Genomic DNA, 12,167 nt, shown 5'->3' with positions numbered 1-12,167 from the left:
TTCGTTCAGAAAAAAACCGAATTGACCGAAGAATACGACGAAAAAGACCGCCGATAACTTGGCGCACTTTCGGATGTAAGAAAAGTGTCTCGCCGACACCACCTCTGCCGACAGCGGACGCGAAGCCCGCTCACCTCTGGTAACGCACCTCATCTTAGATCCCGGCACTGATTGTAAGCCGTGCGGTGAGAAAGGGAGAAAGAGAGAGAGGCGACCAGTCAATTGATTGCCGTGTACATGCGCGTTCTCAACCTGTCCTCGAGACTGTGGTTTCGAGAACTGCGAGCCTGTAGATCCCTTCGAGAGACCTGTACCCCTTCCCGTCTCTCACACACATACGCATACACGTAGTGAACCATTCTCTTTCTCTTCTTGCCATCCAAGACTTTGAAACTCGTTCCAGTCGGCCACGAGCTACCCGTTGTTCCCGCGCTGTTGGTCTCCTGCGAACGCCAATTCGTCAAAGAGAAGAGCACAGATTTGGCTTTCCCTTGTTTGATTTATCTTTGACTTTTTTTTCATCGGCGAAGCGAGTGAGTGCATGTGAACGCGTGTATTGGTGCGTATGTCTATACAGAAGAATGCGGTAGGATGTACACCCGGGAAAGATGTTTCCTGCTAGGACTCTGCCTTCTAGGCGGGGTCACCTTTTGCCTGACGGCCGTCGACACCGAAGCGCAAATCACCGCAACACCTGGTGAGTGACTTTCGGAGGATGAACCCCGTTGATTGTAAACAGCATTTTGCCCGTGTTTGCTGAAAAAGTGATCGGATTAGTCATCCTGATTATGCGAAATTTTTTGAAGACATGGAAAGGAATGTGGATCGGGCGGTCGTGAAAGGGCATTTCAAGATGTAAAGGGATTTAAACCTGTTTTCGTTTGTATGGCAGATAGAGAAAGCGTACTTGTCTCGGTCTAAGTATATTATTATGTTAAATTGTTTAATAGAGAACAGAAACATTGTGACGATCTTTAAGAAATGGTATGATTTTTTTTTTTTTTTTTTTTAGTCTTTCTGCTGTTTATCGTGTTGTTATTTTCGAACCGCTCGCTGAGTGTTATTGAATAATGTACGTTACGTTTTAAATTCTAACTTTTTAACATTCGTATAAATTATTTTCTCGTTGCATTCCGTTAATCTTTTTTAAATATATTTTATTTATTTGTTTTAATGTATTTTAATTTAAAAAATGTTACTTTTTTGAATATTTATAGATACAAATAAATATTAATAAGAGATTTTACAAACCTAATAAGCGATTCTTAGCATAGTTTCATGTTTAAAGAATTTCGATCATTTTAAATTTTGATAATATATTACAATATGTTCTGCAACCTGATTCCACCTGAGTCGCTAAGATCCACAGCTATTCATAAGAATCCTGTTCCTTTTCCATTCTCATTTAATTTGATTATTGCATTTTATTGACAAATGTTCGGCGAAATAATATTTTACATAATAACTTTAATAGCAATATTTATAAATTTTAACGTAATAGAATAATAATATTTCGGAACACGTAGATACGCGCGTGAGTACTTTATTATTATCTGTCTCTCTATTTTTTAAACAATATAAAACTGAACTTATATTAAAAGTGTCTTCAATACATATAAAATTCCCGACTAACATTTATTAAAATTGTTTATCGCTATTAAATATAAATAAACATTTGTGACTTCGTAAAAGATAAGTAATTCACGCATCGGTAATGAAAAGGCGGATTTTATTTAATAGAAACAAATTTTGATTAATTTGTTATTAAATTTAATTACAATCTGTCTTTTATATAAGTAAATATAAATAATATAAAGTAAGAAAGAAGAAACTTGAAAGATATGAGATAATATGAGGTAACTTAATAAGATTAAGGATACGAAACATTTTTCGACATTCTTTAAAATTGACCGATTCAATACACACAAAAGCATTTGCAACATACTTAACTCTCAAGTTTCTTTCCGGACTGTCGGGTCTCGGTAATTTGTACCGGCTTTCCCGTTCCTGCTTCGGCTTCACGTCAGCCGTATGAATGCCGTTACTCGTCTACTCGACACATCTTGATTCCGTTATGCTTTGTGATTTAATTAAAAAACAATATTAACATAATTTTCCATTCCGTCACCACATCGATCTCATACCATAAGCCAAAAAAGATGATGAATAAATTAGTGAAGCCTACTTTGTTACCGAATCTAATCGGTTTTAGACGAGGCAAAAGATAATAACGATGCGTGTAAGAATGTATTGGAGTGTAGAAAGTTGACGTGTCCGTAACACAAGATGTAGTTTTGCAAATTTATGGATTGCTTAGTGTTTTCTCACAATAGTCAGAATCTTTATTTTTTCTATTGTAAATATTTTGCATATCGCGTAATATAAGGTTTTAAAACAAACGTGCATTTGTAAGATGCAATTTGAAATTAGTAAACAAATATTTCTTTTGATAAATTAATTTTTTTATATACGATTCTTCAAATGTATGTAATAATCTATTTATTTTATGCAAGCGATTTATATTTATTATAAAATAAACAGCATATTTAAATGCGCATAGTAACATTAGCATAAACGAAGATGATAAGGAAGTTAAAGGTGAGCATTACTTGAGAGAAAAAAATGATAGATGGTTTTTTTATAATAATTAACGCCGCTCGAAGCGATACACCAAATTTATATATACATTTTCTATGGCGTATGTATTGAATATTTATTAAATTTAGAAGAGAAAGCAAAATTTTCAATAACTTGAATTTCCTTCTATTCGTAGACACCAATGACAAAGATATTCAACGAGTGCAGCTACTTGAAGCAGAATTGCAGAATGACACGACGGAATCGAGAAGCGCGTACACGACGAAAGAAGTCAGCGCGAAGACAACGAACGAAATTAAGAAAAAGCCCGTGATGGATTTTAAAGCTAGAAGCGATCAAAAGTATCAGAAACCTATCGTTAAGGACGATGACTCGAGGAGACCTGTAAATCCCGATGTTCCGATGACGTCATCGATTTCACCCACGACGATTTCTATGAGGACGAACCAGTCTTCGGCGACGACGAAAATCGAGGACGCTACAGATGTGACAATTCCGTTTCTTCTTCACGGTGCACCGATAGCCGCCGTAACGAAGGCGACACCGATGACCAATCTTCGAGATATGTCGAACAGTACAGTGAAAGTGACAGACAAAACAACGTCATCGAGAGGCAGAGCTTTGAACATTTCCGCTCCGGAGCCAACGAATTCATTGCACGCTAACATTACGGACCTCAGTGATGTCAGCATGGACGAAGACGATAAGGAAGTTGAAGGTGAGCGCTGCTTGCGAGAAATAAATGACAGATGTTTTTTTTTTATAACTGATAATAATTAATGAAGCGTTGGGGAACTATTTTTCCAACATCAACGTGCTTTTGTTGAGACTACAACAATTCGACCGACTGTCTTTAGGCGGAGAGTACGTCGCACCGCATAACGAAACTGCCATAAGTATTTCTTCAGCGGAATTTTCGAAGAAATCAGAATGCACCTACGAGAATTACACTTATTCAATAGGCGAAAAAATTGTCCGGGGATGCGAGGAGAAGTGCGTGTGCTCCGAGAATGGAATCACTGACTGTCAGCCAGTATGCAACGACCGTTTTATCAAAGCGAGCGAAGAAATCGACAAGCCGTATTGTCGGAAGCACGTGACCGAGGAAGAGCCATGCTGCGCATTACTTGTTTGCGAGCCGCATTCCGGTACGTTTTCTCACATTTTTAAAAGTTAATAAATTCAACACGAGGTATAAATCCTCTCTGTTTGATTCATCTTCGTCTAAATAAATATAATACGTGTGCGAATAGAAGAATCTTATAAATTATAAAAATTTATGTGCTTTTTAATTGTAGACTTACTTCAGTCTTTTTGTTTTGTTTCTTCTGTTGTTGTTCCTGAAATTTCATCATTTTATTTATTGGTATTTACTTATAGTTTATTTTTTAATTATTCAAAAGTGTTTCACGAGTGCGAAATTTATAATTTCAGAGAGAACATAATACTATTTATAGTATTCAATCTTATGCATTTGCAGCAGAGCTTTCTAACTCAAACTACTTTCTAATATAAGCTATTCAATTTGGTAATTGCCATTAGCTTTCCAGCAGTAGCTTTCAATACAGTATGACACAACTGTGAAGCAGTTGAAAATTTATGACCAGTTAATGCCATAAATTCAGTGATTTAAAAATTTTTCGAAAATACTGACAAAAATGTACTTTTTGTATTTACAGATTAATTAATTGTAAAACAGATAATGCGTTTTAACATTTACAATTGCTACATATTATGGTCACTTTAGACAAAAATGACAAGTGTAAATTAAATATTCTCGAGAACTAAAAAAAGCTTGATATAAAATAACTATCTGTATTGAAAATTAAAAAATGTTTCTGCTTAATTGTGCGGCGAAGTGTTTATCTGCGTCTTTTCACCGGCAAGTTTCCAGCTCATGTTTATAAAAGAAATATACTTGCAGGTAACAAAAAAACGGACAACGAGACGTGCATGTTTGGCAACAAGACAGTAGCTAGAAAACAGCGCATTGAAGATGGCTGTTCTAGAATATGTGTCTGCGAGGACGGTGGTCATTTGAAGTGCCAGCCTAGATGTCCACCGAACGAGACTACCACGGCCAATCAACATGATCGCTGCGTGACATTAGCTAGCCCCAGGTATGATCTTTCTTGCTGAACAGACTGAATGATGAAACGGAATATTTCTCGCAAAGAAAAGATACGATTTTCATACTTAATCGCGTTATTCTTTAGCGATCCTTGCTGCAATATCACATATTGCGACGTCACTCTGGGCGATCACGAGATCAAATCGGAGAACTCCACGGACCTAAATGTACACTTGATAGACGTAAAGGTACTGAATTCGACGGCGGTTAAACTGCAGTTATCTACGAAGAACCCGGAAGACGTTGTTACAGAGATCTCACAGAACAGTCATGTGTGGAGTCAACGGAAAATCGACAAAGGTAGATGAAATTTATTGAGCAGCAGGCGTTAATCTGTAACTTAGAGGCTGCAAACATGTAGATCCTCAGTTCTACGCGCAGTATTAGCGTCCCATCGATCGAATTCCACTTTTCTTCGCCGGTGTCCTTTATTGCAGAATATTAATTACGAAAAATGAAGGCAAGCAGAATGAGAAAGACAAGGCTGTATATTTCGCAGATGGTGTAATTTCTAATTTGGCACCCGCGCACACGTACTACATTCGCGTGACAGAAGGCAGCAACACCGGGCCGGCCATACAAGTGATCCTGCCAGCCGAAGTGATGAAGACGAACGTATCGGAGAAAACGCCGGACAAAAACTCTTGCTACTACAAAGGCAAGTCGTACAAGATTGGCGCAGAGTGGTACGACGATTGCGTCTTCTACTGCGTCTGCCTAGACAACGGCAGCCACGTTTCGAATTCGTGCGCCACGATAGAGTGTCCTACGGACTTCGGACTGGACCTGCTAAATCCTGACTGTCTCGACTGGGAGACGGTTGACTTTGACCCAAAACCACCGCACTGCTGTCCGCAGGTATAGTCTTCAGATTTTTATTGGGTTGGCAAATAAGTTCGTTCGGTTTTTTATAACGGAATATAACACATTTATTGCGCAAATGACTTTCAACACTTGTGTGGGATCTATTGAGTGCTGTAGCAATCTCTCGCACCGATTGGGATGGATTATTATCGACGAAGGCCTTGATATCATCCGAATTAATCTCAGTAGGGCGATCAAATCTCCTATCAAAATTTCCAGAACGGAATTTGGCAAACCACTTTTGGCATGCGCGTTCTGCTAGGGCATCATCCCCATTCACACGGCATATTTTTTTATGAGTATCCGCGGCTCGCTTGCCTTTTTGGAAATAGTAACGCAAAATATGACGATAATGCACTTTGTCCACTTCCATTTTACAAGTACCAAGCACACACAATACTAATGTTAGCACAACCAAACTTTATGGAAAATTTACGTAAAAGATAACCTTTCAAATGCCGAAATGAGTTACAATGTAGCACCGAAAGGAAAAGAGTGAAATCGGTATTGCAAGCAGTATCAACCAAAAACCGAACGAACTTATTTGCCAACCCAATATATTAAGAGATACTCTATGCCGTGTTTCGTGGGAATTCGCGGATTTCCTAACGAAAATATTTAAAGCCTTTACCAACTTTTGCATACGCTGATGTTTCTAATGTGTCTTTTAGGAAGTACAGTGTAGGAACAATGGCTCCTGTAACTATAAAGGCGTCAACTACAATAATTGGAGCGAGATACCCGCAAATATCACTGGCTGTGAGAACCATTGTTATTGTGAGATGGGCAATGTGAAGTGTCAACGCGCTTGCTTGCCCGTGCCAGCTCTGCCACCCTCATATTTGCCATGCGCTTCCGATGAAGCGACATTGACGCGCAATCTTAACAGATCGTGCTGTATGGAATGGACTTGCAACCGGTCCTCGTCGCACGGTAAATAGCAATATCTTACTTGTCAACTAGTCTAATGATTCTTAACTCTTAGGGTGCACGCAGCATTTGGGAGACATTGCGTCATACATATTTAATCTTTTAAATAACGAAACCCTTGACGCGCGCGAACTAGGAAAGGAATATAATTCCTGTGATTTTGACTTTCAGAAGACTTCGTGTCTATTTGTCTTTGAAATGTGTATAAAAGAAACATTTTCAATATATAATTTTGCACTTGAAAGTTTAGAATCAAAGAATCAAATATGTTAAACGTTTTCTGAAAAAGTTGGATGGAAATTAAAAAATCCTGAGCTTTAAAAATGTTATGTTAATCTTGTATACAACACAAAGAAACTCTGTGATTAATTTTTATGTAAATCACCATAACATCCTCATTGAACACGTCATAAGTCTAACAATGAAGGGATTAAATAATCTGCAGAGATGAGATTTTGTATATAAGAATGTAAATCATAAATTGTTTGATCTCACAGTGTTCTTAAAAAGACATATTTCCAGATATCATCAAACATCTTCATTTCCAAAGCGAATCATTACCCCCAAAACAATTGTATTGTTTGCTACAATTAATATTTGACGAACAGAATACGATTTTTGTAATAATTTGAAACAAAAAGTTCGTCAGATATCAATGAAACGAAGAGACAAATTCTTCCGACTGAAATATTCGTGCCGACACATACATATAAGAGCATCGCGTCTTCAAGTCATGCATCTTCTCGGTTCACACTTGAATAGAGCCGCAATTGTTTCCCTTCCTTGTACATACTTTGCCTTGAAAGTGCTGTAAATTCGTGCTTTATGTAGAAACACAACCGCATTTGAAAATTGGATTGGCATTTAAATTGGATTTTGCTGTAAATATGCATGGACTACGGACACTTTCTGACCGATCACCGACAATTTCTGTGACAATGGACTTTACTTATTGCAGGAGTGAACGTGACGACCGCGTACCCCGGCCCCTTGGCCACAAACATTTTTGATCGGCAAACGATCGACAATAGACTGAATAACAAGTCGGGAACGCTCAAGCCCAGCCAGGAACCGGAGCATAGCACTTTCTCCTTACCGGAAGACCCGCGAACTGACAAAACCCAAACAGATGCCACTGTTCACGGACCGCCTCATTATCCTATGGATCCAGGATATCCCACAGTGCCTTACAGCGGACCCTACAATCCTGATTTCATATCCAGCCATCCAACTGTGGAAAACATATTTCATTTGTCTCCTCATACCGAAAAGCCGACACCGACTCCAAAGGAAAAGTCAAAGTCGAAGTCTGATTCTAAAAAGCCGGTGGAGCCGGTGAAGCCTTATAAGGATGCGATCGATCATTTCCCCGGCCCGTTCTCGCCCGACCGATTCCCCCAAAAGGCCACCTCGACGCTTCCGCGCCCCGTCAATGAGAATCAGCATATTTCGAATTTGTTAAATACGAAAAAATCGCAACAGAAAGACCATCCGACGCAATTGAGTTCTCATTCGGATGCAGAAAATATTCCGCCAGCCGATTTTGACGAACAGCTTAACAATTTTACTAGTGAATTTTCTTATCAAGATTCGATTCCTGTCAAACCTGATGCGATCAAGCCGAACATAATCGTTCCCACGGTTCCAGCGAGGAAACCCACGTCGAATAACCCTTATGTCGATATGGAGAGACCGAAACCAACTCCGAATCGGCCGGCGCAAGATGTGCAAAGTACCGAGCAGGAAATCTTGTCGGACCATCTGTATCATTTGATTAATTTGCAACACCCTGATAGCCCGATTCAGCTCGATCACACCCTTTCTCAGGATCACCCGAGTTTGTACGATCAGATTTCTAGTCAAAAGCAGCCGCCCAATAATCGCATGCCGCCCGGCTACTTCGAAACGCCGTCTTCCGCGTCGAAGAAGACGAAGCCCCACATCTTCGCGCAGAAGGACGAGAACGGGCAGGTCACTTATCACATTCACACGCCCAACATTCCGCATTCCCCGCAGCAGATCGAAGAATTGTTAGAATACATCAACCAGCACCACTCGAAACCCGGACCCTTCCAACACTATCCCGGACAACCAGCCGTGACTCACAATATACCGAGCGGCACGCCACCCCGTTTACCGCCTCACACGGATTCCCAAATACCGCATTCAGGTTTCGCGCACTTGAATCTCCCATTTGCAGCACAAGCGTCCAATCAGTCAGGTTCGTTCCTGGTTATGTTATACGTCCTCACGTTACACGGGTCCCAATCGCACGCGAGACGAATCGATTCTCATTATTGCGTAGCACAATGATAAATGCGCTCCGATGTATTACAGGTCAGGGACATGACAATGTATATCCAGGCTATCCCGGGAATATTCCTGGATTCTCAGCCGCACTTCCCACCGACGAAATTACAATACAAGAATTGGAGGCGCTGGACGAACATACAGTTCGAGTAACATTTGTTATACCTCAGGTTTTTGTGGGATTGCATGGAAGGATCGAGCTGCGATACACCAGCGATAGAGAGTATGTAATAAGATATCGATTCGAACACACTTAAGAAACGTCATTGTTCAAGAAAATAAAACAATGTCTTTACACAAAATTGTTCCGAAGATTTATACGACTAAATGTTTTTATCTTCTTCATTTGTGGTGATTAGAGATATTATTTCGGACATTCAAAATCATTCCGCGTTAAATAGAATTAATTTTTGCTTACCCTTTTTTTTTCTGCGTTTGTCATAATGTGTGTGATATTCTTGACATTACCAGTTTCTAACAATAAAAGCTTTTCGTTTTTTTAGAAATCACAACTTGTCCACGTGGAGAACACAACTATACAGTCTTCCTAATGACTTAATCGAGAGGCCTCATTTGGAATTTGAATTAGACAATTTGCAGCCGTCAACCGAATACAAGGTGAAGATCACGGTGAAGCTGAAGAATTTGACTAATAGTCCAACTAGCAAAATTTACTCTGTGCGTACGTTGGACAAGCTCGTGAACGAGTCAATTTTGCCGCCGCAAATACCAGTTGACACCGAGCTTCAAATAGTGGAGGTCAACTCAACTTGGATTAACGTAATGTGGAAGAAATTTACGGTATATGAATTGGAATTCATAGACGGTGTTCAATTGAGATATAAAGAGAATGATACGCATAGTAAAATTTATTCAACGACACCGTTAATTCATCGCGCTGTAACGAATTACGTAATCGAAAATCTGAAACCATCGACCACATATGAAGTCGGCATCTACTTCATACCATTCCCGGGGCAAGCTACGGAATTGTGGAGTGAGAAGACGGTAAGAAGTATTGAAATGATTGAAGTTTGATCATTCTTGAGTATTTATCTGTGTAAAGACATTTCGAATATAACAAGTTAAATGAAGAGAGCTGAAGAAAAAGGTCATCTTAAACCGATTAGAATATTTTCATTCGATCTTTGTGAATTTTTATAATCTCGAGTCGAGTTTATTAAATAAGGACTGTCGTATAAAAAACTATCTATATTATTACATCTGTTGTCGCAGATTGAGGTAACCACGTCTACGGAGCCAGACCCCTATTCGTTTGAAGTAAAAGTCGAGATTAAGACCATCAAGTCGACAGACGTAGAAGTGTCATGGAGTGGCGTGCCTTATCCAGAAGACAAATACGTAAACATCTATCGTGCGATCTATCAAAGCGATACCGGCAAAGAAGATACCAGTAAATTCAAGATTGCCAAGAGAGACTCTCACGCCAAAACATTAATTAGTGATCTCAAGCCTGGCACTCGATATCGATTGTGGCTTGAAATATATTTGACGAATGGTAGAATAAAGAAGAGTAATGTGCAAGATTTTATCACTAAACCGGGTACCGTCTTAGCGGCCACTGTCCCTCAACAAGGTAGACAATGCTTTCGAGCGATAAGCAACGTAGCTCTTTTTATTACAAAACAAATTTGAATCTTTTTTTATTTTTTTCAGCCGGAAAATTCACGACGCTGCCTCTCCACGAAGGAGATTACTACGGTCCCCTGGTGATAGTGGCTATTGTGGCTTCCTTGGCGATATTATCGACTCTGATTCTGTTAATGATGCTAATGAAGAGACGAACGAGTAGTAAGGCCGACATATCACCCCGTAAAGCGACGTCAGCGTACGACAATCCTTCCTACAAGGTAGAATTACAACAAGAAACTATGGGTAATTTGCTATTATTGTTTTGTTCGTAATATAAGATAGAGCCGTGATGTATTATGGAGGATGCAGTCCAAAGTAATCTGCACTTTGAATCACGATCTTCTCCACTTTCTGAGATATTTTGTTTTAAAATATTCTGAGCCTGATGTAAAGAGGTGACGTTCTGAAAAATAATGTACATATTATATCTGATGTGGGATTTTTGTAAACGCATCATTTTTTAAATAATACTAAAGCATTTTATTGTTGCTTAAATTTTGTGCCTTAACTTTATGATTTATACAGTAAAAATGAAAATTTGACAAAGACAAAAACTCCTACACAAGATTTGAGTTTAGATATAAAGCAAATATCTTCAACGGTATAATTAAGGGCAAAAATTATTAATATTTACACAAATAAGAAAATGAAGAACTGACAGATGTGATTCAAAACGCAAATTATTTAAAACAGCATCCGCATAATTAACCTTCCAGTCGAAGTCTTTCGTGAATTAATATAAGTTAATGTAAATATGTTAATGTGTTAATGTGAAATAATCGTGACAAAGTATAAGTTAATGTAATTATGTTTCAGTTCTATAAGAAACATTTATGTGTAGATGTGTATTTTTTCGTTGAGGCTAATAAAAAATTACTTACTTTGTATATTATTTCCTTTTAGACTTGTGAAGATGTAGTTATAATATCTAATGGAAGGAACAAACCTGCAGCAGAACACGAGATGGCCACCATTACTTCAAATGTCAAGGAAACCGTTTGAGGTTTTATAATTTATTATATTTATTTATACCACACGATTTCTTCTTCACCTGCGCTGCGTTTTTTATTAGGAATCCATCTGATAAAAATTTGTTCATTTCTATTAATTTTTATATACAACTATGTGTGTGTGTATGTGTGCATATGCATGCATGCATACATACATATTTATAGATATGTTTTAATTGAATAACTCACAAGCTTTTTAAGCTTATTTTAAACTTGAACAAAGTGATAAAACGCAATATCATCATTATTATTATTATTATTATAGATAAGAGATATAATCGATAAGAGATATACATTTCTATTAATATTTTCAGAATACTCGAATTGCAATATAGATAAGTAGGGCTTACAATTATGTATAAATTCTAAAATTGAGATTAATCATAATATATTGTATTCATCCTTGTATATATATTTTTATATGTATAATTTTTATACAAAATATACTCTTTAACCTGTTATACCACGTAATGAACAAAATGGCCATAAAACTAACTAGAATAATGATGCTGAATTTAATTAATTTATCAGACTATAATTTAAAAGTGTAAAGTGAACAGATGAAATAGATTTTCTGTTAACTGTCATCTTTTTTGTGCATTAATATTGATTTTTTTCATAACATTATTTAATGATGTATTTGTTAAATTAATAGGATATTAATTGGTTAT

The 12,167-nt window shown here is 37.9% G+C and overlaps 1 protein-coding gene across 2 annotated transcripts; it reads left to right on the top strand.

The window, feature by feature from the left end:
- Positions 1 to 147: 147 nt before the first annotated feature.
- Positions 148 to 11,957, top strand: sas (stranded at second). Of its 2 annotated transcripts, none has more exons than XM_067357282.1 (13): positions 148 to 697; positions 2,774 to 3,316; positions 3,456 to 3,746; positions 4,523 to 4,718; positions 4,815 to 5,029; positions 5,229 to 5,587; positions 6,265 to 6,526; positions 7,482 to 8,744; positions 8,861 to 9,056; positions 9,337 to 9,841; positions 10,070 to 10,430; positions 10,511 to 10,729; positions 11,390 to 11,957. In XM_067357282.1, exons 1-13 carry the CDS (start codon positions 592 to 594, stop codon positions 11,395 to 11,397), a joined length of 4,524 nt encoding a protein of 1,507 aa, XP_067213383.1. In that variant the 5' UTR covers positions 148 to 591; the 3' UTR covers positions 11,398 to 11,957. The 2 variants fall into 2 exon arrangements, with proteins under 2 accessions (XP_067213383.1, XP_012216516.2); XM_012361093.2 differs by having other exon boundaries at positions 150 to 697; positions 10,511 to 10,704.
- The last annotated feature ends 210 nt before the right edge of the window (positions 11,958 to 12,167 follow it).

This window comes from Linepithema humile, chromosome 6, assembly GCF_040581485.1.
Source record: "Linepithema humile isolate Giens D197 chromosome 6, Lhum_UNIL_v1.0, whole genome shotgun sequence".
In the NCBI taxonomy this organism is placed as follows: domain Eukaryota; kingdom Metazoa; phylum Arthropoda; class Insecta; order Hymenoptera; family Formicidae; genus Linepithema; species Linepithema humile.
This window is presented reverse-complemented; position numbering and strand designations above follow the sequence as displayed.

Coding starts and splice junctions, on each gene's coding strand:
- sas (XM_012361093.2), top strand. CDS start 592: ATGTACACCCGGGAAAGATGTTTCCTGCTAGGACTCTGCCTTCTAGGC. Junction 6,527..7,481: donor CAACCGGTCCTCGTCGCACG/GTAAATAGCAAT, acceptor TACTTATTGCAG/GAGTGAACGTGACGACCGCG. Junction 10,431..10,510: donor GGCCACTGTCCCTCAACAAG/GTAGACAATGCT, acceptor TATTTTTTTCAG/CCGGAAAATTCACGACGCTG.